At 50.4% G+C, this 23689-nt stretch overlaps 2 protein-coding genes across 2 annotated transcripts; both read left to right on the forward strand.

The window, feature by feature from the left end:
- Positions 1-370: 370 nt before the first annotated feature.
- Positions 371-2405, forward strand: LOC120688402 (AAA-ATPase At2g46620-like). Its single transcript, XM_039970716.1, has 2 exons — positions 371-2160; positions 2198-2405. The coding sequence occupies exon 1, from the start codon at positions 552-554 to the stop codon at positions 2109-2111; it is 1560 nt and encodes a 519-aa protein (XP_039826650.1). The 5' UTR covers positions 371-551; the 3' UTR covers positions 2112-2160; positions 2198-2405.
- A 9596-nt stretch (positions 2406-12001) lies between these two features.
- Positions 12002-14958, forward strand: LOC120688403 (DNA excision repair protein ERCC-1-like). Its single transcript, XM_039970717.1, has 9 exons — positions 12002-12359; positions 12445-12520; positions 12639-12742; positions 13041-13140; positions 13239-13315; positions 13713-13812; positions 14027-14098; positions 14257-14325; positions 14509-14958. The coding sequence occupies exons 1-9, from the start codon at positions 12085-12087 to the stop codon at positions 14815-14817; spliced, it is 1182 nt and encodes a 393-aa protein (XP_039826651.1). The 5' UTR covers positions 12002-12084; the 3' UTR covers positions 14818-14958.
- The last annotated feature ends 8731 nt before the right edge of the window (positions 14959-23689 follow it).

A 23689-nucleotide genomic window follows, 5' to 3' on the forward strand; every position in this document is an offset into this window, starting at 1 on the left:
GAGCTGTGACCGGTTCGGCGTCGGCTGCTCCTTGCTCCGCCCAGTGCGCCCACCACCGGGCGCCCCCAACCACGTCGCCGTCGCCTGTGCCCCTGGACGAGAGCGCCGCCGCGCCGGCCGGAGCGACGGGTCCAAACGATTCGGAAGGAGGCGTGGCGGGTAGCGGTACCGGTACCGGCCGAGACCGCACCGCACGCGAACCAAACAATCCGCCGCGGCTACGCCCCGCGCCCGCCTGCGTCCGGAGGGGAGCCGTGCGGTGCCCGACCCGCCCTCTTTGACCCGCGCACGCCACGCCGCACCCGATCCCACCCGACCGCAGCGAATTCCCCATCTCGAGAGACGCCGGCTTGGGCCGGGGCGCCCTCCCTTAAAACCCCACCCCTCCAACAATCCGATCTCCTCCCCCACCCTTCGAGCCGCGTCTCGCCTCCTCCTCTGCTCTCCGCAACGGACGAACCGACGCGACCGGATCAAAAGCAGGCGGCAGCAACCGCCAACGGCGGCGGCTTCTTCGAGGGAGTAGTGATTGGGAGCCGGGGAGCGCCGCGATGGCGCTGGACGGCGGCGGCGTCTGGGGAGGGGTGATCGGAGCGCTGGCCTACGGCGCCCTGGCGGTGGCGGCGCTGCGGCTGGTGCTGTCGTACAAGTCGGCGGCGCACGCGCTGCGGCGGGCGTGGCGGTGGGCGGACGAGTGGGCGCAGGCGTACCAGTACTACGAGGTGCCGCGCGTCGGCGCGGACGGCGCGGAGAACCCGCTGTTCCGGAAGGCGGCGGCGTACGTGGCGTCGCTGCCGTCGCTCGAGGACGCCGACGCCGCCTGCGTGCTGTCGTCGGCGGCCAAGAGCAACGACTTTGCGCTGCAGCTGGGCCCGGGCCACGCCGCGCGGGACGCCTTCCTCGGCGCGCGCCTCGCCTGGACCAACGCCGGGGCCGGCCGCCTCGTCCTGCGCGTGCGCCGCCACGACCGCACCCGGGTGCTGCGGCCCTACCTGCAGCACGTCGAGTCCGTCGCCGACGAGATGGAGGCGCGCCGCAGGGAGCTGCGGCTCTACGCCAACACCGGCGCCGGGGGCGCGCCGCGGTGGGCGTCCGCGCCCTTCACCCACCCGGCCACGCTCGACACCGTGGCCATGGACCCCGAGTTCAAGGCCCGCGTCCGCACCGACCTCGAGAGCTTCCTCAAGGGCCGCGCCTACTACCACCGGCTCGGCCGCGTCTGGCGCCGGAGCTACCTGCTCTACGGCGCGCCCGGCACCGGCAAGTCCACCTTCGCCGCCGCGATGGCGAGGTTCCTCGGCTACGACGTCTACGACATCGACCTGTCCCGCGACGGATGCGACGACCTCCGCGCGCTGCTCCTGGACACCGCCCCGCGGTCGCTCATCCTCGTCGAGGACCTCGACCGGTACCTCCGCGGCGGCGACGGGGAGACGGCGGCGGCCAGGACGGCTCGGGTGCTCAGCTTCATGGACGGGCTCTCCTCCTGCTGCGGCGAGGAGCGCGTCATGGTGTTCACCATGAGCGGCGGCAAGGACGGCGTGGACCCGGCCGTGCTGCGGCCGGGCCGCCTGGACGTGCACATCCACTTCACCATGTGCGACTTCGAGGCCTTCAAGGCGCTGGCCAGCAACTACCTGGGGCTCAAGGACCACAAGCTGTACCCGCAGGTGGAGGAAGGCTTCCACGCCGGCGCCCGCCTCAGCCCCGCCGAGCTCGGCGAGATCATGATCGCCAACCGCGGGTCCCCGAGCCGCGCGCTCCGGACCGTCATCAACGCCCTGCAGCAAGTGGCGCCGCCGCCCCCGCCCCCGCAGCCGCAGCCGGCCGGCGCCGCCGCGCGCCCGCCCAGGCTCGCCTCGAGGTGGTCCGGGCACCTCGACTACGCTAGCGCGGCGGCGTCGGAGGCCAGCGCGGCAGGCCAGTCGTCGCCCCGGGGCGGGGGCGGGTTCGCCAAGGACGCGCCCATCAGGGAGTTCAAGAAGCTCTACGGCCTGATCAAGTACAGGAGCCGGAAGGATGCCGGCGTCGTGCCGGTGGACGACATCGCGGCATCGCCGAACGGGCGGGGCAGCGAGGACAGCTCTGACAAGGACCGGACCGGTGATTAGGTATTAATTATTTATCTGTAGGGAGCAATTTGGATCTGCTCTCTATTTTCTTTTTAGTTTTGATGATCATGGATTCTAAGTACATCCTTTCTGTTTATCTGAAATTTGAGGGCCTGTGCGTTGTACATTGTAATTTGGCAGTTGCTAGCTAGGACTTTCTTCTTATCTGAAATTTGGGGGTGTACACTGTACTTACTATGGTAGGGTGGGCAATTTCTTCACTTGGACCAAAGAAACGTTTCAAAATAACATTGGAATGGAGAAGCAAGGAAAATGTTCATCTCAAACAAACAAGTTCCATCGCCTATTACCAGACACAATTGTCACAATGTTCAAACCTGACTGCACCGTGTGACATCTGAATTACGGGCTCGAGAGGTCCATTGGCATTCTGGCCTCCAATTCAGTACGGTACAGCTGCCACGAGCAGCAAATTCTCACCAACAAAACCAACAACCATGAGGGTACTTTTGTTGGATTGACGGCAGTCTTTCGTTACATAAAGGTCAATGATCTAGTTTGAATTTGAACCAAGTATACTTGCATAGAAATATGGTACTGTGCACTCGTAGACCCAGCAGGTGTCAGCTATAATCTAGTTGAGGGATTGGACTCACGGTCCCAGAGCACGACACGTGCACTGAAAAACAAGCAACTGCCCTGTTCCTGGGAACGTTCGTTGATGTGGAACGTCGTCCGAACCCACCATTCCAGTTTCCAGCGCGGTTTCGCACTTCGTACCACCAACAATCCCTCTCATTGTGTCATTTGGCTTGCCCGCGTCGAGTGCTAAACCTGGACCGCCGCCGCCGCCGGTCTGGTCCGTCGCAGCGCCCTCGCCGGCCAGCCGGCCGGCCAGCGGCGGCCGGCTCCTCCTGCCACCTGCCGTGCCGGGGTGCCGCCGCTTCCTGCAGGGCCATGATGCTCGGCTCGGTCGCTAATTCCAAATTCTCTGATCGGGTCTCCCATGATTGGGTACAGAAGGAGGGGAGACGAACCGGGTCGGTCACCCAACGTCCCAACCTATCGTCGTCAACTGCGATTTCATTAGTCTCGGGCTGGCTGCGGTTGCGGCCTTGCCATCACGCCGCTTTCAGGTGTCCATCCGCGTTTGTTTAGACTCCTGTTGTCGTTAAACAGTAGGAGCAGTAGAATACGCTGTGCTAATTGCTAAACAATGTGTGATCTGGAGCCCCCCAGCGGCTGATGACGACGGCTTGCAGAGGAGATGCAACTCTGGCAGTTGGCGTCTGCCGCGCCAAGAGCGAGCTGCCACTGGTTACTGGTATGGGAAATGTTTTCTCCAAAACATTGCTTAAGATCCGTGAAGCTCCTGTTTTTTTGGTAATAATGCCTTCCGGTGAAGCAGCTTGATCCTAAATAAAATTGTGACCGAGAGGGGAAAAAAAAAGAGTGCATACAACTCCGAGCGGCTAGCGATGATTAGGGGCGTGGTTGTGCGGGCTAATGATGGGGAAGCGTACACGCGCTCCAGCCGTCCGCGAGCGCCCGGGCTCGATGATTGTGCTGGGCACTGACTGTACTTGTGTGCCGCTAGCTTTGCAGTTTCTAGTATAATTATAAAATGTTGCACGTATTGGTTGTTGTTTTATTTATATATAAAATATATGCCGTTTGGAGAGTTTTTTTTCATTTATTCCGTTCACAGGATTGTGCGCGGCACAGCAGAGCACAGCTAGCTCCAAGGTGTGTGCGAATGAGGAAGGACAAGGACCAGCAGCAGCCGCCGACGCCGCACCGCACGCACAGGTGTCCTCTCGCAGTCTCGCTGTTCCAGCCTGCCGCTGAAGAGATGAACTGGACGGAGGTTGGCCCGAACGGGAGCCTCCTCACAGGATGGATGCGCGCGCATCGTCCTCCATCGCCGGGCGCGTAAATGGTGCACCGTGCTCAGCGTCGAGCAATAAATTGAACTTTTTTCTAAAGAAAAAATCTAGGACGTATAGAGTCGAAGGATCTGGGAAATAGAGAAACACCAGGAGGAAAGGGATTGTGCATTTGTGCCGTGTCATGCGATGCTTCTCTGCGTGCCTTTTTTTTTAGGGAAATTGTCCACAGCACACTGTGAAAGCATGATTTTGTGTATAGCACACCGCCAAACTCGAATTTGTTCCCAGCACACCGCGAAAGGGTCATTTGGTCTACCACACACTGCATCCAATAAACTATTCATTTTCAACTGAGAGGTCAGATAAAAAGACTGTTTTGCCCTTTGCCCTCTTCCTCCTCGCATCTCTTCTTCTCTCTTTCCCCTCCGTCTCCTCACAGCCGCGCCCATCGCGGCCTCCCGCGGCCGCCCCACCTCGCACCCTACGGTGGCGGTCCGCGCCTCGCCGTGGCCCCTCGACGCCGGTCCACGCCACCTCTGGCCCGTGCCGCCTGGACCCTCGACGCCAATCCACGCTTTGCCGGCGGCGGCGAGGAGCGGCCCGTGGCCGGCGACGAGGAGGAGCAGCCCGTGGCCGGCAACGAGGAGGAGCGGCCCGTGGCTGGCGGCGAGGAGGAGGAGCTTGAAGCCGCAGAGCCAGCACAGGCACGGCGGGGCACCGGGGGCGGCAGCCTGCAGGGGCGCTGCGCAGGCTGGCGGCCGAGACCACGGCAATGCCCGATCTGAACACGACTGACATTGCTTCACTCCTCATCCTCATTGTCCTCGTGGAAGCTCCTGGATGCGCGCTCCTGCGTGGACGGGCCCGATCTGCGGCGTGTTGGCCGGCGTGGGCGTGAGGAGCTGGGCCGGCGACCTGGAGACCCCAAGAAGCTCCTGGATGCGCGCTGGCCTGACGAGAGCCGTGGGGACGCATCCCTGCTCCTCCTCGACCTTGTGCAGCAGCGCCTTGACTTGGCAGCGCAGGAGTGCCTCCCCGGAGCCGGGCATGCGGCGCGGGGCCCTGCGGCGGGTCTTGGCGGCGGTGGAGGCGGGGGTCTTGGCGGAGCCGTGGAGGCCGCCCGCGGCGAGGCCGATGATGGGGGATTCGTTGGTGATGTCGTGCAGCGCGGCGCGTGCCTGCAGGTCCCCTGCGGCGGCAGCGTTCTTGCCCCGGGAGAGTTGGGCCGCGGAGTCCGCCCCGGTGGCGGCAACGTCGCCGCACACATGGAGGTCGCCAGGGCCGCGCACGGACGGGTGGCGCGGGCGCGGGGGCCGACGCGGTTGCGGACGCACGCTCCCGAAGCCCCGCCGTCGCGTGCGGAGGGTGGCGCGGACGCACTCGCGGTGGGGCGCCGCCTTCGCACGCGGGTGCTGGGGCGGACGCGCGGCTGGCGGAGCGCCGCCGTTGCACGCGGGCGCTGTGGTTCTTGGGCGGACGCGCGGCTGGCGGAGCGGCCCCACAGCTCTGGCCAGGGCTCCGAGAACGCGCGGTCCGCCGCGTCGGAGCGGCGCCCGGCGGCACGGCGGTGGATCAGGCCCCAGAGTCTCCACGCCTTGCGCCACCGCCGCGATTTCTTCGCGGGGCCGTGGAATGCGGCGTCAAGGCTGGCGGAGAAGTCCTCGACGAGGGAGCTCGTGCTGAAGCGGTGGTGGTCGAGCAGGTCTTCGGCGTGGTGGAAGTGGTAGAACTCCAAGCTGCCCATTAGAGGAGACTCCTTCCCATTGGCAATGGCAGCCGGCGCGGCCACTGGCACGGGCATGGGTTCTGGGGGCATTTTGGTCTTTTCTCTCACCATTCAGATTGTAAAAGAGTTGTTTAATGGAGTCAATGTGCCACACACACAATCAAATATTCAGGATATGCTACACACTAATTTGGAGAGTGCGGTGTGCAGCGCACAAAATCACGTTTTCAGAGTGTGCCACAGATAAATTTCCCTTTTTTTAAATAAAATGCTCATAAAAATTGCGGTAAGCGATAGGCCGCCACCCCAGTGGGTTTTTTTTTAAAAAAAAAGTTGACCTATGTTCCAACGTGTGCTGCGCTATCTGTGGAGAAAGATAGGCCAACTGGCCAAGCCACACCGAACTCTCCACACATCACACCGAGACTGGTCGGCCCGCATGTCTGTGCCGTCAAACGCAAGGAATTTTCAGTTTTGGCTATGCACTTCAAGTGTGCTGTGTTTAGTACGAATATAGGAGTATCTGTTATTTTTTCCTCCAGAGGGCAAAAGAGAGCCCAATGCTAGGCTTTTGGGGAACCCGTTGCCATGACGTGCGGACAAGACAAGGGGCTTCGCGCGAAGCTCGAATCCCGTGCTTGTGCTTGTGCTCGCAGGATGGGCCACCCCGGTAGTGGCCCGGGTTAGCAAGCATCCCGACAGCGTGATTGGGTCTCTGTCTCTCGCTCAAGCTGGGTTCTAGGTTAGCACATCGTCATCATCGTGCTCCCCGATCGAAAACAAAGGGGGCTATCAGCGCCATCTAAAATCCATTGCAACTCTGGGTTAATGATACCGTTTTCTCCTTCCAAATGACAAACAAATTGTAGACAAGCATCAGCAGGTGGTTTCGCATAAGCACACTTGCAAATCTGAACATTTACACAATCCTTTGTTAAACACCCATCTCAGCTAGTAGGGGCATCATTCGCATTCAGTTTATGGCACTGTGGCACTGTGCTGTGCGAGCCTTTTCCTCCTTGTTGCCTGCCTGCCTTCCGTCATCGGCGGCAGCTTTCAAAGGGCCTGCCTCTGCCTGTGCCTGTGCCATCTGCCAGTGCCATCGACCTCCACCGGCAGCAGGCAGCCAGGGGGTCCTGTCATGATGTGGAGTAGCTAAGGATTGTGCCGCAGGGATACGCCCAGGCCTGGCGTGATGCGACAGGTGCGTCACGGATTCCGACGATTTCCAGCATCCCTGGCGCATTTAAGTTCAAAAAAAAAAGAAATCCGAGCGCATTTATTATCAGAGCAAAACCGCGTCTCGATTCTGAAGTCTGAACGGACAAAGGCCATCATCTACTCCTATGATCTATCAGCTCCTTTTGCGTCCATCGCATCATCTCGCAGTCTCGTATCCTTTCCTTTTGGGATCTCACGCTTGTCGTCCCGCTCTGTCCCGTCCCGTCCCGTCCCCTCCCCTCCCCTCCCCTCCCAGACTTTCTGGGGTTTGGGCTCAGGCCTTGTCCACGCTAGACGCTACTGATCGTTCGGACCGTACGCCGGCCGGGCAGCCTTGCTGCCAAGCTACAGTGGTGGGCCGGTCAGCAAGATTTGAATGGGGTAAGCAGCCGATCTGGATGGACCAGCCGCGGCGCCGTCCATCACAGCGTCAGTACATGCACGTCTTTTTTTTTTTGAAGATTAACAGTACATGCACGTCGCAGGGCTTTGACTGCACTACGGACCCGAGGCCCTGTTTGGTTTACTTGCAGTACTACTAGCACACATTTCCCGAGAAAAGAATCTTCAATGCATGGAGTACTAAACGAAGTTTATTTGCAAAAAATTTTCACGAATGTGTGTAACTTTTCACAACGAATCTAATGATAGTAATTAATCGATGATTGGCTACAGTAATGCTACAGTAACCACCCTCGAATCGTGCGGTCAACTGCCTCATTAGGTTCGTCTCGCGAAGTAGAACACGGCTGTGGAGTTAGTTTTGTAAATTACCTTTATTTATTACCCTTAATTATCGGTCAAAATTTTTGTACTACTTGTGCTAACGTAAACCAAACAGGCCCCGAGAGCTAGCTAGCTGAAGCCTAGTTCGAGGTCGGGTCCCTTCCCTGAAACCTGCATCGCGGCTTCAAAGCCATTGATTGGAAAACTGTTCGAAACAGTGCGAGCTCTGCAGAGAGAAAGAGTTTACCTTTTTATGCTACCTCTTTGCTGTTCGCCATCTTTCTGTCTCTTTCTGAAGTGCTGATGGCTTTTTTCTCAATGCTGCATATCCTTTGAAGGAAAAGAACTGTCATGACATGTTATCTTATTTATAATTAAGACAAACATTGAAAGTGGGCTCCATGAAGTTAAGAGCATAGTGTGTGTGTGGTGGGGGGGGGGGGGGGGGGTTCAGTCTTTTCTTTGTGATGTGCTTGGGCGTGCTTGACTATTTTCAGTTGTTACTTTTGCCAAATATATACTTGAATAAGTAAAAATGTTGCAATGTCAAATCCATATTGAAAATTTAATTATTGTCAACCTATCGCACGCGTGTGCCGCGCGGGCCACCTTGCTAGTTGTAAGCAATGGAGCCATTTTTTCTTTTTATATATATAAAGACACTAGAAATGTGTCTCATATCTTATTCATATCAAGGAAAAAGGATTGGTAGTACAAAAGAACAAGAGTACTTGACACAAGATGACACAAGATGACAAAGAGACAAAATAAAATTACATCAAAGAGTTCTCTGTTCGTCTTCTCCACCTGATTGTTCGTCATCAACCGAAACTTGAAAAATACACTAAAAATGCAAGGGAAAAGGGACACCTGCAAACGTCATCGCCACATAAGGTTTTGAAGATCGTAAAAACCAGGGGTGGATCTAGAAGCTGAACAATAGGGGGGCTCATCTTCCTTTCTTCTTCCTCCAACTTCACATTCTCTTCTTCCTATTGCTCCTTTTCTTCCTCCTCCCTTTCAACCATGGCTAAAAATTTTAGGGGGGGGCTTAGGGAGGCTCCGTGGACTTCATGAAGGTAGGGGGGCTGGAGCCCCCTCAGCCCCCCTACTGGATCCACCCTGGTAAAAATCACTTGTTGCTTACAACGAGATCTAGCAATCGCTGAAAGAACATCGACTTGGGAAACTCCCCAAGCAACACAGACATGCAATCCTTCACCACCAAAATAGAGAGTTGAAGAACCGGATCTTGTCACAGAATTCATCGAAAAAAGAGGTCAAAATTTCCACAACAAAAGACAGTCAACTGCATCTCCTTAGACACACTAACCGCAAAGATCTAGAGAGAACCTTCAAATTTGGCAGAACAAACTTCTATTTGGCCTTCGTCGGCGTCAGAACGGATGTCATTGAGGTAGAAAAAGGCGGAGAGACTTTATTCTAAAATGTCATCATCACCACCACCTCGTCGATGTCGCCGGAGAACCAAAGTTTGAAGAAAATTAAAAGACTTCTTCCTGGCAAAAAGAAGGTTATTTTTTTACCATACACACGTGTGCGACCAGCTGCTTGATAAACTTTAGAATTACGTTAGAGATTCCATATGCCATCATCACCTATCAGTTTGGAGGTACACTAAATGACCGGCTACTAACCTATCAAGCGTATGCAGCTACTCGCTCCGTCCTAAAAAAATAAGTTATCTTAGAATTCAAAATTCATCCTAAAAAGATAAGCCATCTTACCTTATTTAGAAATTTCATGTACTTGCAAAAAACCAATTAATGCCAAATATGGATAATAAATAGGGGCAAATATTGTTATTTTTAACTTCTTGTTAATTTGTCCTAAAATTCATATGATGACTTGTTTTTTGGGACAGAGGAAGTAGATGGTAATTCTAACCTTTGTTCTCTTGGATTGTTGATCTTTAGAATTTTAACCCATTTGCCTCCAAAGTCCAAACTTGCCCTTTCGTATTTTTAACTTAAACCCACATCATGGAACTACATAAGATTAGTCTGCCTCTGCCATATTACTATCAAAAAGTTTAGCATGCCAATATCAAACGTACATGAGAAAAAACTATGATTAAACATCCAACTTGACGAGTTGGTACAATTAAAAAAAAACTCAAAACAAAAGTAAGATATATATAGATTATTTCTAGTCATCATTGATATTAATTCAACAAAATAAAAACAAACCATCCATCATATATAGATTTCTATCTTTTAGCACACAAATTCCTTCGGTTTTACTATATAGTGACCTATGCTTGAATCTTTCATCTTGGTTTTTTTTGTCCAATTGGGATTCCAGGTTGTAAAATTTATAGAAACCTTGACCATGACTCTCTGAGTGATATGTGCAGGAGACCTATGCCAAGATCGCTCACTTGCCCTTTCTTACGGACATTCAGCTACATAAGCTCATTGTAATAGATAACAATTTGTGTTCTTTGCTAAGATAAACACATGTTGTATGATGGCGATGTTGCTCCTTCATACATACCCATGTTGTTCATTCTTGGAACCTTTAAAAATAACTGTGCAGATATGTAACTATGTAAGTGCATTATCAATACAACAAAATCCATACACTGCCGCATGCGCGACCGCTCTACGGGTGTGGCGTTAGCGTTGTCATGGCTCTAAGAGGAGGGCCACAGCCGGGTGGCGTAGTGCACCCGCCTAATCCCTGAGGGTGGTTACTCGGGGAAGTGCAAGCGATTCCTCAGATCTACTCATGAATCAAGCACACACGAACACTCGAGGATTTAGAGTGGTTCGGGCCGCCGGAGCGTAATACCCTACGTCCACTGAGAGTTGTATAGCTCTTGTGTTTGTGGATGAGTCTAGCCTCTGCCTCCAAGTCCCCTGTTTCGACTTGAGTTCTTATCTAACGGGCGTCTCCCTTTTATAGCGCAAGGGAGGCGCGTACACAGGTGTTGGACCCCGACAGTTGGGCCCAACGAGGATGTACAGTATACCACGAAAAAGACACTAACAGTGCTTTGTGAATCTCTTGCCGGATACGCTTCATCGCCCTGTAAACTCTCTGTCCGAGGGGGGTCTTCACCTGTCCCATCGGCGAGGTGCCCGTCGAGGCGGTGTAGGTTGCGGCGTAGACAGTTGGGTCTACCGCGTAGGCGTTATGATACTCCGTCGCCGAACTGTCATGTCTAACTAGCGTTGCAGACTGACGCGCGTGGTGTGGGTGGCGTCAGCGGCTGCTCTGTGCGCCTTGGTAACGCGCGATCAACAGTACAGCCTGACAAAAATCACCTCGGGCTATGCTGTGGCAGAGCGCACTTAACGCCTCCCGCATTGAATGCGGTAGGTGGGCGAGTCTTCCAGAGGAAGCCTCGCAGCCACGCGCGTGCCTGTGCCTGCGGATATGTGGCGGCTCCGGACCCTCCCAGGCGGGGTGTCTGTTCCCTTCCTGCTGAGGGGTCCGGATAGTATATGGGGGTCCGGGACCCGGTGGGGGGTCCAGGGCCCTGGCTGTTTTGGTTGAGCGCTCTCTTTTCTGGGACACGTGGCGTCACTGGACTCTTCCCTAGCAAGGGACGGGTCCGGGGCCGCTGACCGGGTGAGAAAGGCCTCGGACCGCGAGGGCCTGGCTGCTCAAGCCGTTAGCGCGTAGTTAAGGATAACTACGAGGCTCTCGTATAGACTCAGCAACATCTCTAGGACACGTGGTGACACCGGACCCGTCCCCGAGCGGGAAGCGGGTTTTGGACCGTTAGTCTGGTGAGATAGAGCTGGACTCCAGGGGTCCGGCTGCTCAGCCTCTTAGGGCGTAGTTACGGATAACTACGCGAGTCTTGACACAGCAAGAGAGGGTACCCTAGTCCAGAGGTACCGACAAGCGTAGTCAGTAGTCACACACTAACACATGTGCTAGCCAACGCTACGGCTCCTACAGCTGCAGCTACTTCACATCGATTACCAGCAGCTACACTTAGCTATTTATTCGTATATACTGGCTATTTAAACAGGCTAAATGAGTGATTGAGCGGGTACGGCTAGCTACTTTGTAGCATTTACACAGCATGTGCTGTAGTGCAAACCCTCGAAAGAAGCACATGCTCTCTATTTTAAAAAAATCTTTAAAGTCGTAGTTACCTCGCACAAAAAAAAAACTTTGCCTCGTGGTTTCATCAGTGTCATACTCACACCAATTGCCACCTATCCAATTGGTCAAACAGACAACCTCGTTTATATTTTAGAAAACTACTACAACAACAGTACATTACGATGAATCTAGCCCATGGGCTTTAGAGGCCAGAAAAAAGCCCATGGATCTGGCCGAAACATGACGACGACAGAGCAAAACTTCTCCGTGCACCGTGCTACTCGCTTCTTCAGGTGCCGTGCAGTGGCAGCGATGGTCAGGGTTCCCTGTCCTCGAACGGACACGCCTCTCGGGCTCCCGCGCCGCCATGGACGGGGGAGGAGAGCAGCAGGGGCCGCCGGAGCGGCAGCCCGGCAAGAACCTCATCAAGATCCCGTCCTACCAGGAGGTCTTCGGCACTGGCGCATCCTCCTCCTCCTCGACGCCGCCCTCCTACAACCCTCCTCTAAACAGCACCGGCGCCCCCGGCGCTTCATCCTCCTCTTCGTCGTCGGGGTCGTTCTCGCAGTCGTTCTCCTTCCTCAAGTCCTCCGAATTCTACTCGCCTCCCCCGCCGCCTCCCCAGCTCACCTCCACCCCGAGGTATGTATACTGGCCTCCCCTTTTTCTTGGTCTCAATCCCTACGACGCCGGCCTCGACTCTGATGAGTTCGGTTTCCTGGCGCAGGCCGCCTCAGGCTAGCTCATCCGCGCCGGTGGCTCAGTCCCAGAGCAAGAACACAATTCTCGTCAGTCATAGGCAGGTACTGGGACGCGATTACCGGCACCATGGCACTTCAATCTCTAACACCCCCCCCCCCCCCCCCAACCCACCCCTCTTGTATGGCAAATTTCGAGTCTTTATTCATTCTTGTTGCACAGAGAGGGAACCCTCTGCTGAAGCACATCAGGAATGCTAGGTGGGCGTTTGCCGATGTCGTGCCGGACTATGTGCTCGGTCAATCGTCATGTGCGTTGTACTTGAGGTTCTTCTCATTCTCTGCATCTCGTTATGTCTTCGGTTCAACTTTAGAAACTCTGAATTGGAATATATAGATTAGTTGATTGTGCACCTACCATGAGACATTTTTCTTCCTGCCTGAAGCCCACAACACTGCGTCTTAGCTATGTGATGATTCCTTTATTGTAAGAATAATTCTCTAGTTTTACTCCTTCGTGCTAGCAATTTTCAGTGTTGCTTATCAGGACATGATGGTGCTACAGAGCGCGTCCTTACTGTCATTCTGTGCCTTTTACTGGTCAGTTTCTGTTGTGTGGATGCAGTATCAGGTACCATCTTCTACATCCAGATTACTTGTATTATCGGATAAGAGAACTGCAAAAGAATTTCAGGCTGCGTGTCATCTTGTGCCATATTGATGTTGTAAGTCTCAGTTTCTTGACTTATATATTTGCTTTGTCATAGGATGTGCATTTTAAAACATCTTAACTTAAGAAATTTAGCAATCCCACTCTTCATAGGAAGATGTAGTCAAGCCTCTGCATGAAATTACAAGAACAGCACTGCTTCATGACTGCACCCTCCTGTGCGGCTGGAGGTATTATTCTGTAGCTTCCTAATATGCTTGGATTGAGTAATATTCTTGTTCCTATTCTCTGTGCTATATCATGTGTTTTTGTATCAATTCTATGGAATATAAATATAGTTCTGCGATGCGATCACCTCGTTCTGGATCTTATGTATTGCGGTATTACCTGTGAAGTACAGTTCTGTTCAAGAAAATGTTATTTAGCATCTCAATGTTGAAATTCTGAAACAGTTGCACACATTTATTTTCATTTATCTTAGAATGAATTTAATGGCCTCCATCACACAAATCGGGGAGTTTTTAGAACACATTTATGTACTGGAATGTTGCGTGATGAATCAATGATGCAACGATATGCTTGTAAAGACTAAAGAGTAAGTTGTCTGGGCAAACTGTTCTCTCGTAGCCTGGAGGAATGTGGTCGGTACTTGGAGACTATCAAAGTGTACGAAAACAAGCCAGCTGACAATATCCGTGAGCACATGGATAATGACTATCTATCACGGGTATGTATTCTTCCTAAGCACCCTTGCCGCTCCTCCTCAGCTTCCTTAGTGCTGTTTATTTTCAATAGTATGTTTCTAGCATTGCAAGTGGTTTCAATATTGAAGCTTTCTCTCTACTGCCCATTTGGGCTGATGGTAGTCCAATATTATTAACTATTACATCTTCAAGTGTCATGGATTATTTATATACGTTCTTTTGGATATTGTTTTGCAGTTGAGACATGCACTTACATCCATTCGGCATGTTAATAAAACAGATGTTGTCACACTTGGTTCATCTTTTGGGGTAAGTTGGACAAAGGATCACTTAGACCTGGAATCTTTGGCACTTCATATATTAATTGTTTGACAATGTATTATGTTGTTGCACTTTCATATGGCAGTAATCTAGAAACTAAGTATGCAGAAAATGTGTATGTACTTAATTTATTTTCACTTTTTCAGTCACTCTCACAAGTTATGAATGCTTCTATGGAAGAGCTGGCTCGTTGCCCAGGAATTGGTGAGCGGAAGGTACTGCATTCACTTACCTTTTCTACCTTTCATTGTCAATGTTGCTGTGCGATGTGCACATTTGTTATGCCTTTTACAGGAACTGCAAAAACACTATTTGGAGTGTTTTGATGTTCTGCTTGATAGCATGACGGACCCCATTTCCTTTAATTAATGTGCATATAATTTGTTCAATTGTTGTAGGTAAAACGACTTTATGATACTTTCCATGAGCCGTTCAAACGGGTTTCCACCCGCCCAAACCTTGTAGTCCCTGATTCTCCCGACAGAGAGAAAGCGTCAGGTCAACCTTCATCGACGAATGATAGATCAGAAAACACAGCAGAGAAACAAGAGGCATTCAAGAAGAAAGATCCCAATGTGAGGTCAGCCCTTACCGCTGCCTTTGCCAAGTATTCGGAGAAGATGCGCAGCCAGAGCCATAACGATGCCAACGAGGCTGGTGAAGGTGGTAGCAGCTCAAACATGGAAGATGGCAATACCAAATACTAGATCAGCTGTTGTAGGATGCTAACACTAGTGTACCATTGCCAGGCAAATACTGCTCTTGCTGTCAGGCAGTGATTATTGTTGTAACTGCAAAATTTTCCGCTGTATGTTTTGCCTGTGTCAGAAAACATTTATGCTCTTTCACTCGGTGACCAAGCATGGTGCTCGGGGGTTAACTGTTGCCTCGGGGGTTAGGCTATTTGCAATGGTGGCCCCTAAACCACCCTGAACCGGTACTGTAGTGGTTTTCTCCCCAAAAACCATCCGCAGCGGCATCCTGGATCCAACCCTCGATTGTCTAGGGACGCCGTCCCCTCCCCAAATTTTGGGGGGCCTTCTCCTCCGCTACCTCCCCCTTGTTGCCGCCTCCCCCTTGTCACCGCCTCCCTCTGCCCGTCGCCGCCTCCCCCTCCTCGCCACCTCCCTCTCGCCGTCGCCACCTCTCCCTCCTCGCCACTTCCCTCTCGCTGTCGCCGCCTCCCCCATGTACTCCACCCGCGCCGGCCCAGCACCGCGCCACGCCGCTCCATCCATGGCCTGCCGGCACCACCCGCAGCGCCCGTCCCCGACAGCGACGCAGCACCCACCACGGCGGCATCTCTGGAGAGCACCGGATCGACCCAATCGCCTCCAAAGTGAGGACCGTGTTGCTGTCCCTTTTGAAATTTTTCATACTCGAACAAGCACATATATAGAAGCACTCAAATCATTTATAGGCAAAATTGATACATGAGTGAGGATCTGTAATCAATCTTTTTAGGATTAACCATATTTCTGTAGCTTGACCAATTTGGCCCCTGCCCAAGTTTTGATCCTTCTGCTTTGGCAACTCTCTCACTTTGTAATTACTTTCCCTAACTAAGCGGGCAATGCTAGTTTCTTTATTTTGAAGAAAAACTCTCCAGAATGGAGGCATGAATTGTTACCACAAATGTATAGGTACACAACCAATGTAGTATCAAAAAATAGCGCCTCAAAACAATTTACTGTTACTACACTTCAGGAATATAAACACAAGGAACATGGATAGCATACCTGGTTCTGGATGGCAGTATTTTTGGTATTGTTTCTCCACATGTTTGATAACCGCAGCAATGTTCTTTTGAAATAATCCGACTGGGTATTGCAAAAGATAAAGTTAGGATATTTGTACTTGGTTTGCGGAAACATTACGGCACTGATTTCCAATTTGGCTAGCAATGTTTTGACGCGCTATGCTCTTCCACGGCAGATATCTCCTCACAGTTTTGAAGCACTAATTTTCTACATCAGAATTGTTGCACTGATTTTCTACATCAAAATTGCATGGCATGCTTGCAAAATTTTTTATCAATTTTTCTTACTACTCCCTGTGCATGTTCGATTGGAAACCCTGTTGCAAATGGTTACACTGTTGCTGCTGCTGTGCTTTGTCTAATTTTGTGATGTGTAGACATCAGCATGTTTGAATCAGTGAAATGCCCGTGCCAATTCCTTAGATATAAAGCTTACTTTTATTGCAGATTTTTTTGTTCCTTTTATTGCTCTTTCTTTACTACATATGTTGACTACAATTTTCTTTGGAATAATGTAGGATGGATGATTTCTTTATCGATCTCAACAATGCAGCACAGGGTGTTGGTGTTGGAGAAGTTTCTGAATCTTCCATGAGCTGTTCTGCTTCCAAGGTGGGGGCAACAAGGAACAAGCAGATCAACTTCTCGGCGTATGAAGACAACATGCTCCGCAAATCGTGGCTGGAAATTAGTTGCGATCCTGTTGTCAACACCGGCCAGAGGAAGGAAGCCTTTTGGATTCGTGTGCTCAACAGATACAATTCCAAATGCGGCACCTATCCGACTAGAACCCAAAAATCCATTATGAGTCGTTGGGATCACATCAAGGCTGAAGTAAGCAAGTTCTCTGGATACATGGCTGAGATGATCCGTTTCATTCCTAGTGGCATGTCGGATGCAGATAAGTCAATGCCTGCTGCTACTGATTTTGCTAGTGTGGAGAAGCACAATTTCACCCTCATTCACTACTAGCAAACCATGAAGGATGAGCCCAAATGGATGGAGCTCAAAAGGAAAATGGACACCCCTCAAAATAGTGGTTCCAGGGAAAACGTCCCCCCCAGTGTGCAGCGAGTCAAATTATTGTCTTTTCTCTCAATATGTGCATGTTGCTTACATTTTCTATCTTGCAGGTTCCGTATGAAGCGTCACGTGTTCATCCGCATTCTTAATGCAGTTCAGTCTATGGACAGCTACTTCCAGCAACGCGAGGATTGTACTGGGCTTTTAGGATTGAGTGCTTTGCAGCAAGTGGTAGCCGCAATGCGCATACTGGCGTATGGTTTGCCGTTAGACGCCGTTGATGAGTATGTGCAAATTGGCACGTCAACCACTCGTGAGGCTCTTAACCATTTCTGCAATGCTATTATAGCTGCCTTTGGGGAGGAATACCTGCGTTCTCCAACCCCTGTCGATGTGGCTCGTCTACTGCAAGAGGGTGAGAGACGAGGTTTCCCAGGTATGCTTGGTAGCATAGATTGTACGCACTGGGAATGGCGGAACTGCCCTACTGCTTGGAAGGGCATGTTCATTGGACACAGGAAGCACCCATCTATGATCTTGGAGGCTGTAGCATCTCATGACCTTTGGATATGGCATGCCTACTTTGGCCTTCTAGGTAGCTGCAACGATATCAATGTATTGCAGAGGTCGCCTATTTTCTCAGCATATATCCGAGGAGAGTCACCTCCTGTTCACTTCACTGTAAACGGACGGACATATGACATAGGGTACTACCTTGTAGATGGTATATACCCTGATTGGCCAGCATTTGTCAAGAGTGTTCGCCATCCTATGGAGAGGAAGACACAACATTTTGCTGCTGTGCAAGAGGGTGTGCGCAAGGATATTGAGAGAGCTTTTGGAGTTCTTCAAGCAAGGTGGGCAGTAATCCGTGGGCCGGCTTATGGATGGGACAGGGAGCAGCTTTCTAATATTATGAACATTTGTATTATCATGCATAACATGATTGTCGAGGATGAGAAGTATGAGGCCATCAATACCAACTTCGACAACATTGGCAGACAAGTCAATCCTTCAGGTGGAAATGTAGTGGAACGGGAAGCGTTTGTAGCAGCACATCACAAGTTGCGTGACCAAGCTCGCCATATCCAACTTTAGAAGGATCTCATCGAGCACAACTGGATGTGATATGGTTCAACCTAGTTTTTTCTTTTTCTTTTGCTTTAGTTGTAATTTTCAGTTCATGTGAACATGGCAAATCTTTATCTGAATTCTGGAATGAGTCATAAATTACATGAGTCGAATGGTATCTATTATAAAATGATTCTGGGTTGGTTGTTGTACTTCTGTCATTGCAGAATGGTAGCTGCATTGTTTTGTCAAATTGGGTTGGTTGGCGGCAGCACACAGGCATTTGATACTGGATACTCAGGTTCTCACATTTATTTGAGTGGTAAATGGTGTACGTGTTCTGGCATCTTGATGACAAAGTACAGGAAATCATGCAAGAAGTTCATTGAACTTCCAAATTTATATTGTTTGCCATGATAATACTATTCAATTGTATTTAGAAGATCCCAGATTACACAGCACACCAACATGATTTGCCACCAACTTCCTCACTGAGTTGGTCCATGATGTTGAGACATCAACTTCTTGTAGCGCTTGATAGTCATTGATCAAGGTTAATGGCCAAAATGCGCTCGTCCTCTTCCTTCTCTTCCTTTTTAGCCTCATGTGAAGCCGTTTCTTATCCAGAGCCAACATTTCCCTCTCTTTGTCCAGCATCTTCTTGCAGTGCTCGCGAGCTTCCTCTACCTTCACTTTCTCTAGAGTAACAATTCCATCGAGCCGGGCCTTGCGCTCACCCTCTGTTTCCTTGAATAACTCAATCTTCTGAACAGATAGGTCATGCATCTTGGACACGTACTCAGAGGACGCTGAAGCAACTTTCTTCTTAGCATGTTTTGATGTGTCCTCCCCATGGGACGTTTTCTTGATGGGCTAGTTGATGAAGACTTTTCGAGATGAAGATCGAAAATGTCTCGCTGCACACTAGGGGGGTGTGTTTTCCCTGGAACCACTATTTTGAGGGGTGTCCATTTTCTTTTTGAGCTCCATCCATTTGGGCTCATCCTTCATGATTTGCCAGCAGTGCATGAGGGTGAAATTGTGCTTCTCCACACTTACAAAATCAGCAGCAGCAGCCACTGACTTATCTGCATCCGACATGCCACTAGGAATGGAACGGATCATCTTAGCCATGTATCCAGAGAACTTGCTTACTTCAGCCTTGATGTGATCCCAATGACTCATAATGGATTTTTGGGTCCTCATCGGATAGGTGCCGCATTTAGAATTGTATCAGTTGAGCACACGAATCCAAAAGGCTTCCTTCCTCTGGCCGGTGTTGACAACAGGATCGCAGCTAATTTCCAGCCATGATTTGCAGAGCATGTTGTCTTCATACGCCGAGAAGTTGGTCTGCTTATGTCACACGACAGTCCAAATAATACCAATCAAGTGCAACAATTGACACTTAACCTCAAACCAGAATTTCTGCACTCAACCAGTACACTCAGACCGCCTGCTGTAACCAGGATCGATTACACAGGAACTCTCGCCAAAAGACGAGCACAGATGATTACCGGCAATAAAAATGTTCAAAGTCATTTACAACCCGAGTTTACAGAAGTACCAACTTAATCTACAGTAAGCGTTTACAAGCTAGTTTTACAATTCAAACCTCAGAGTTCAACGCAGCGGAAAGTAATTTAGAGTTTAAAACATGATCTCAAAATACAATACGATAGATAACGTCGACGACAGAAGACGAGCTTCACATCTTGCCCACTGATGTGAGGCTCACCCGCCCGAACTTCACGGAGAAGACGGGACCCACTCGACCAACCAACCCGGAGGAAGTGGTTGACCGATCCACGAGGCGCAGATCTCCTCGAAGTCCTCCGGAACGCATCCTGCTAAAAATATATTACGACAAGCCTGAGTATTCTAATACTCAGCAAGACTTACCCATCCATGGGTATACTTAGCCCATTATCTAGACATGCAAAGCTGTTTGGCTCTGGAGTTATTTTGCTGAAAAGCTGCTAATATTGAATCCTTACTTTCAATATTTTAGCGTCAATTGAGGTGACCGCCATAACTTAGGTTTGCCTAGTTCTCTAGAGCATACATGATTGAACACATTAATCTTTAGTAACATACAACTCCATTCTTCCATTCCAGTCTCATTCCACTTCTTTACTACGATGCGACGAAGTGACCAAGGTTCTCATAACCGCGAGTCACGGCGAATCGATCCGATTTAACCTTGCAAGGTGGACCTAACACACACGTCACATATAGGCCCCGTCGGACCCTACGTGGCAACCCTTCACATATGCACACCGAACAGCCGAACTGCCCTGCGACCCGGGACTGCTAGCCCCACCGATACCAACGAAGGGTCAGCCATGAGTTTGTATACTAGCTCCACTGGTGAAGACAGTATCAAGTCCGCCTACCGGTGCACATATGCTACTGAGCTTACCAGTTTCGATTACCTCCTACTCCCGGCATGTGGTTAGTACTGTTCAAATTTGGTCAGCACGGCCAACAACGGTACGGTCCTCAATAGACACAGGCGGAGACTCAACTTTCCTTTATTCCACGGTCATGTCCAGCCTTCTCTCCGCCCGGTCTCCATTTCCATTCTCATAGCATTATTCTCATATAACTGTCTGAAGTAACAACCCTATATCTCGCGGGTGATAGGAAATCACCCGTCTTCTACCGAGTTTACTTAGCATAGCAGTGCTAGCGATAACTGAACTAGTAAAGACACTGGGTATCCAAGATTATGCATCTATGGTTCCAATCAATTCCTTGAACGTAAATGCACAATACTTTAAATATAACATGGAGTAATTAAAATAAGGGTCATGCTCCAGGGCTTGCCTTGCCAGTCAGCGGGGTTAGCGACTTCTGGATCTGGCTCGACGGCTGCTTCGGCTCGTGGTTCCCCTGCTTGCGGCTCCTGGATCGGCTCGGCGACCAACTCGTAGACGGCTTCGCTCGTGACGTCTACACGTATGAAAAAGGATGACATGCAATAATTAAAATGGTGCAATGAAATGACACAAGCGTTCTTGATGCAATGATTACACCGAGAGAAAAGATTATTTGGCAGCGCAAAAAAGAAAACTGCGGTTAGGAGTGAAACACGTGCAGTAACTCAACTTGCCGACATGAATAAAGTAGCAACATTTTACTAGCATGAAAAATACATTGACAACACATGCAAGAAAAATTTATTAACTTTTATTGCAAAAAGGAAACATTTATTTTTGCCCTAGCAAAATAAACTGAGCAACAATAGATCCACAAAAACGCACATAGGCTATGCACCTGAAAATTTTTCAGTGAACTACACATACAAAAGTTAATTTACTGAATAAATTTCGTAATTTTTAGAGCAGCGGAACAACCGGTATTAAATAAACTAGCTTAAATGCAAACCAAATTCTTAGCAGGGCAAAAGTGACATTTCACATGCCTGAGTATTTTTCTTATGAAGATCTTGATTTTAGAAACCTAAAAAAATTTAGTTTGCATTTTTTGTATTTTTCTATTTTTTCTACCCATTTTTGAAGTTTTTAGCCGAAAAAAATAAATGAAAATGGACAACAAATTGTAAAAGAGGGGGGGTTGACGACTGGGGCCCACCCGTCAGGGAGCCCAGCCCGCCCCCCTCCCCTATTTTGCGCGCGCGGGGTGGGGCGGAGGCGCACGCGGGGCGGCAGCGGCGCGCAAGAGCAGGGGCGGCGGCGGTGCACGGCGTTCCGCCGCCGGCGGCCCAGACCGGCGGAGGTGTGGGGCTGACTCGCGCCCAGGGAGCCCAGGCGGCCCTGGGGCCAGCGGCGGCCCGCGGCGGCATAGGCGGCGGCACAAGGTGGCCACGGCGGCGCGGCGGCGCACCGGCGCCGGCAGCCGCGGAATCCAAGGGGGAAAAGGTTAGGGAGGAGGAGGAGGTCGCGAGGAACCTCATCGTGCGCTCGAATAGAGCTAAGGAGGGCCGGGAGAGGAAGTTCGACGGGAAGGGGCAGAGCTCCGGCGGCCAACCATGGCGGCCGGCCGGCGCAGGGCCGATTCGGCCGGGGAAACGGCACGAACAGGCTCAGAGAGGGGCGGTGAAGGTGGAGGGCGAAGTTATTCGGCTTGGGGCGCGAGGAATCGAAGCGGAGCGGCGAGGGGGTGGTCGGAGCGGCGAACGACGACGAGCTCCGCTCGTGCTCGGGCTCGGCTTGACGAGGACGAAGGGGATAGAAATGGATAGGGATGGCGCTGGGAGCGGATAAGGCGGCGCACATGACTGGCGAGGATTGTCGGCGTGTGCGACGCGTGGAGTCGCCGGCACATCACCGGTCGCGGTACGGGCAAACACAGTGACAAACAGTGTAGCACAGAGATCGTTTTGACTAGTTTTGACCAGACTTTGACCAATTGAAACTCAAAATTCCATATAGGAACTTGAAATTTGGCCAAAATAAAAGTTGTAGGGAAAGAAAAGATCTACAACTTTCGTTTTGGGCGAAAGTTGATTTGAGACTCGGATCAAGGAGAAAAACGTAGACGAACACGGCTAAAACAATGCTTAACGTGTGGACTCGGTTACGCTAATGATGGTGATTAACCCTGATTAGCGACTAAACACATGATTAGCACCAAAAATTAACACCGGGGTGTTACAGCTTATTTCTTGTTGCCCCCACCTTGGAAGCAGAACCGCTCATGGAAGATTCAGAAACTTCTCCAACACCAACACCCTGTGTTGCATTGTTGAGATCGATAAAGAAATCATCCATCCTACATTGTTCCAAAGAAAGTTGCAGTCAACATATGTAGTAAAGAAAGAAAAAAAAAGGAACAAAAAAGTCTGCAATAAAAGTAAGCTTTATATCTAAGGAATTGGCACGGGCATTTCATTGATTCAAACATGCTGATGTCTACACATCACAAAATTAGACAAAGCACATCAGCAGCAACAGTGTAACCATTTGCAACAGGGTTTCCAATCGAACATGCACAGGGAGTAGTAAGAAAAATTGATAATTTTTTTTGCAAGCATGGCCTGCAAGTTTGATGTAGAAAATCAGTGCAACAATTCTGTTGTAGAAAATCAATGCTTCAAAACTGTGAGGAGATATCTGCCGGTGGAAGAGCATAGCGCGTCAAAACATTGCTAGCAAAATTGAAAATCAGTGCCGTAATGTTTTCGCGAACCAAGTACAAATATCCTAACTTTATTTTTGCAATACCCAGTCTAATTATTTCAAAAGAATATTACTGCGGTTATCAAACATGTGGAGAAACAATACCAAAAATACTGCCATCCAGATCCAGGTATGCTATCCATGTTCCTTGTGTTTATATTCCTGAAGTGTTGTAGTAACAGTAAATTGTTTTGAGGCGCTATTTTTTGATACTACATTGGTTGTGTACCTATACATTTGTGGTAACAATTCATGCCTCCATTCTGGAGAGTTTTTCTTCAAAATAAAGAAACTAGCATTGCCCGCTTAGTTAGGGAAAGTAATTACAAAGTGAGAGAGTTGCCAAAGCAGAAGGATCAAAACTTGGGCAGGGGCCAAATTGGTCAAGCTACAGAAATATTGTTAATCCTAAAAAGCTTGATTACAGTGCTGTGAGTTATATTAAAGTAAGCATGGACAATCAATTGCTTCAGTATATGTGTCTTCTTTTCTATCAAGAAAATGCAAATCCTCACTCATGTATCAATTTTGCCTGTAAATGATTTGAGTGCTTCTATATATGTGCTTGTTCAAGTATGAAAA

Source organism: Panicum virgatum, chromosome 9N, assembly GCF_016808335.1.
Source record: "Panicum virgatum strain AP13 chromosome 9N, P.virgatum_v5, whole genome shotgun sequence".
Taxonomy (NCBI): domain Eukaryota; kingdom Viridiplantae; phylum Streptophyta; class Magnoliopsida; order Poales; family Poaceae; genus Panicum; species Panicum virgatum.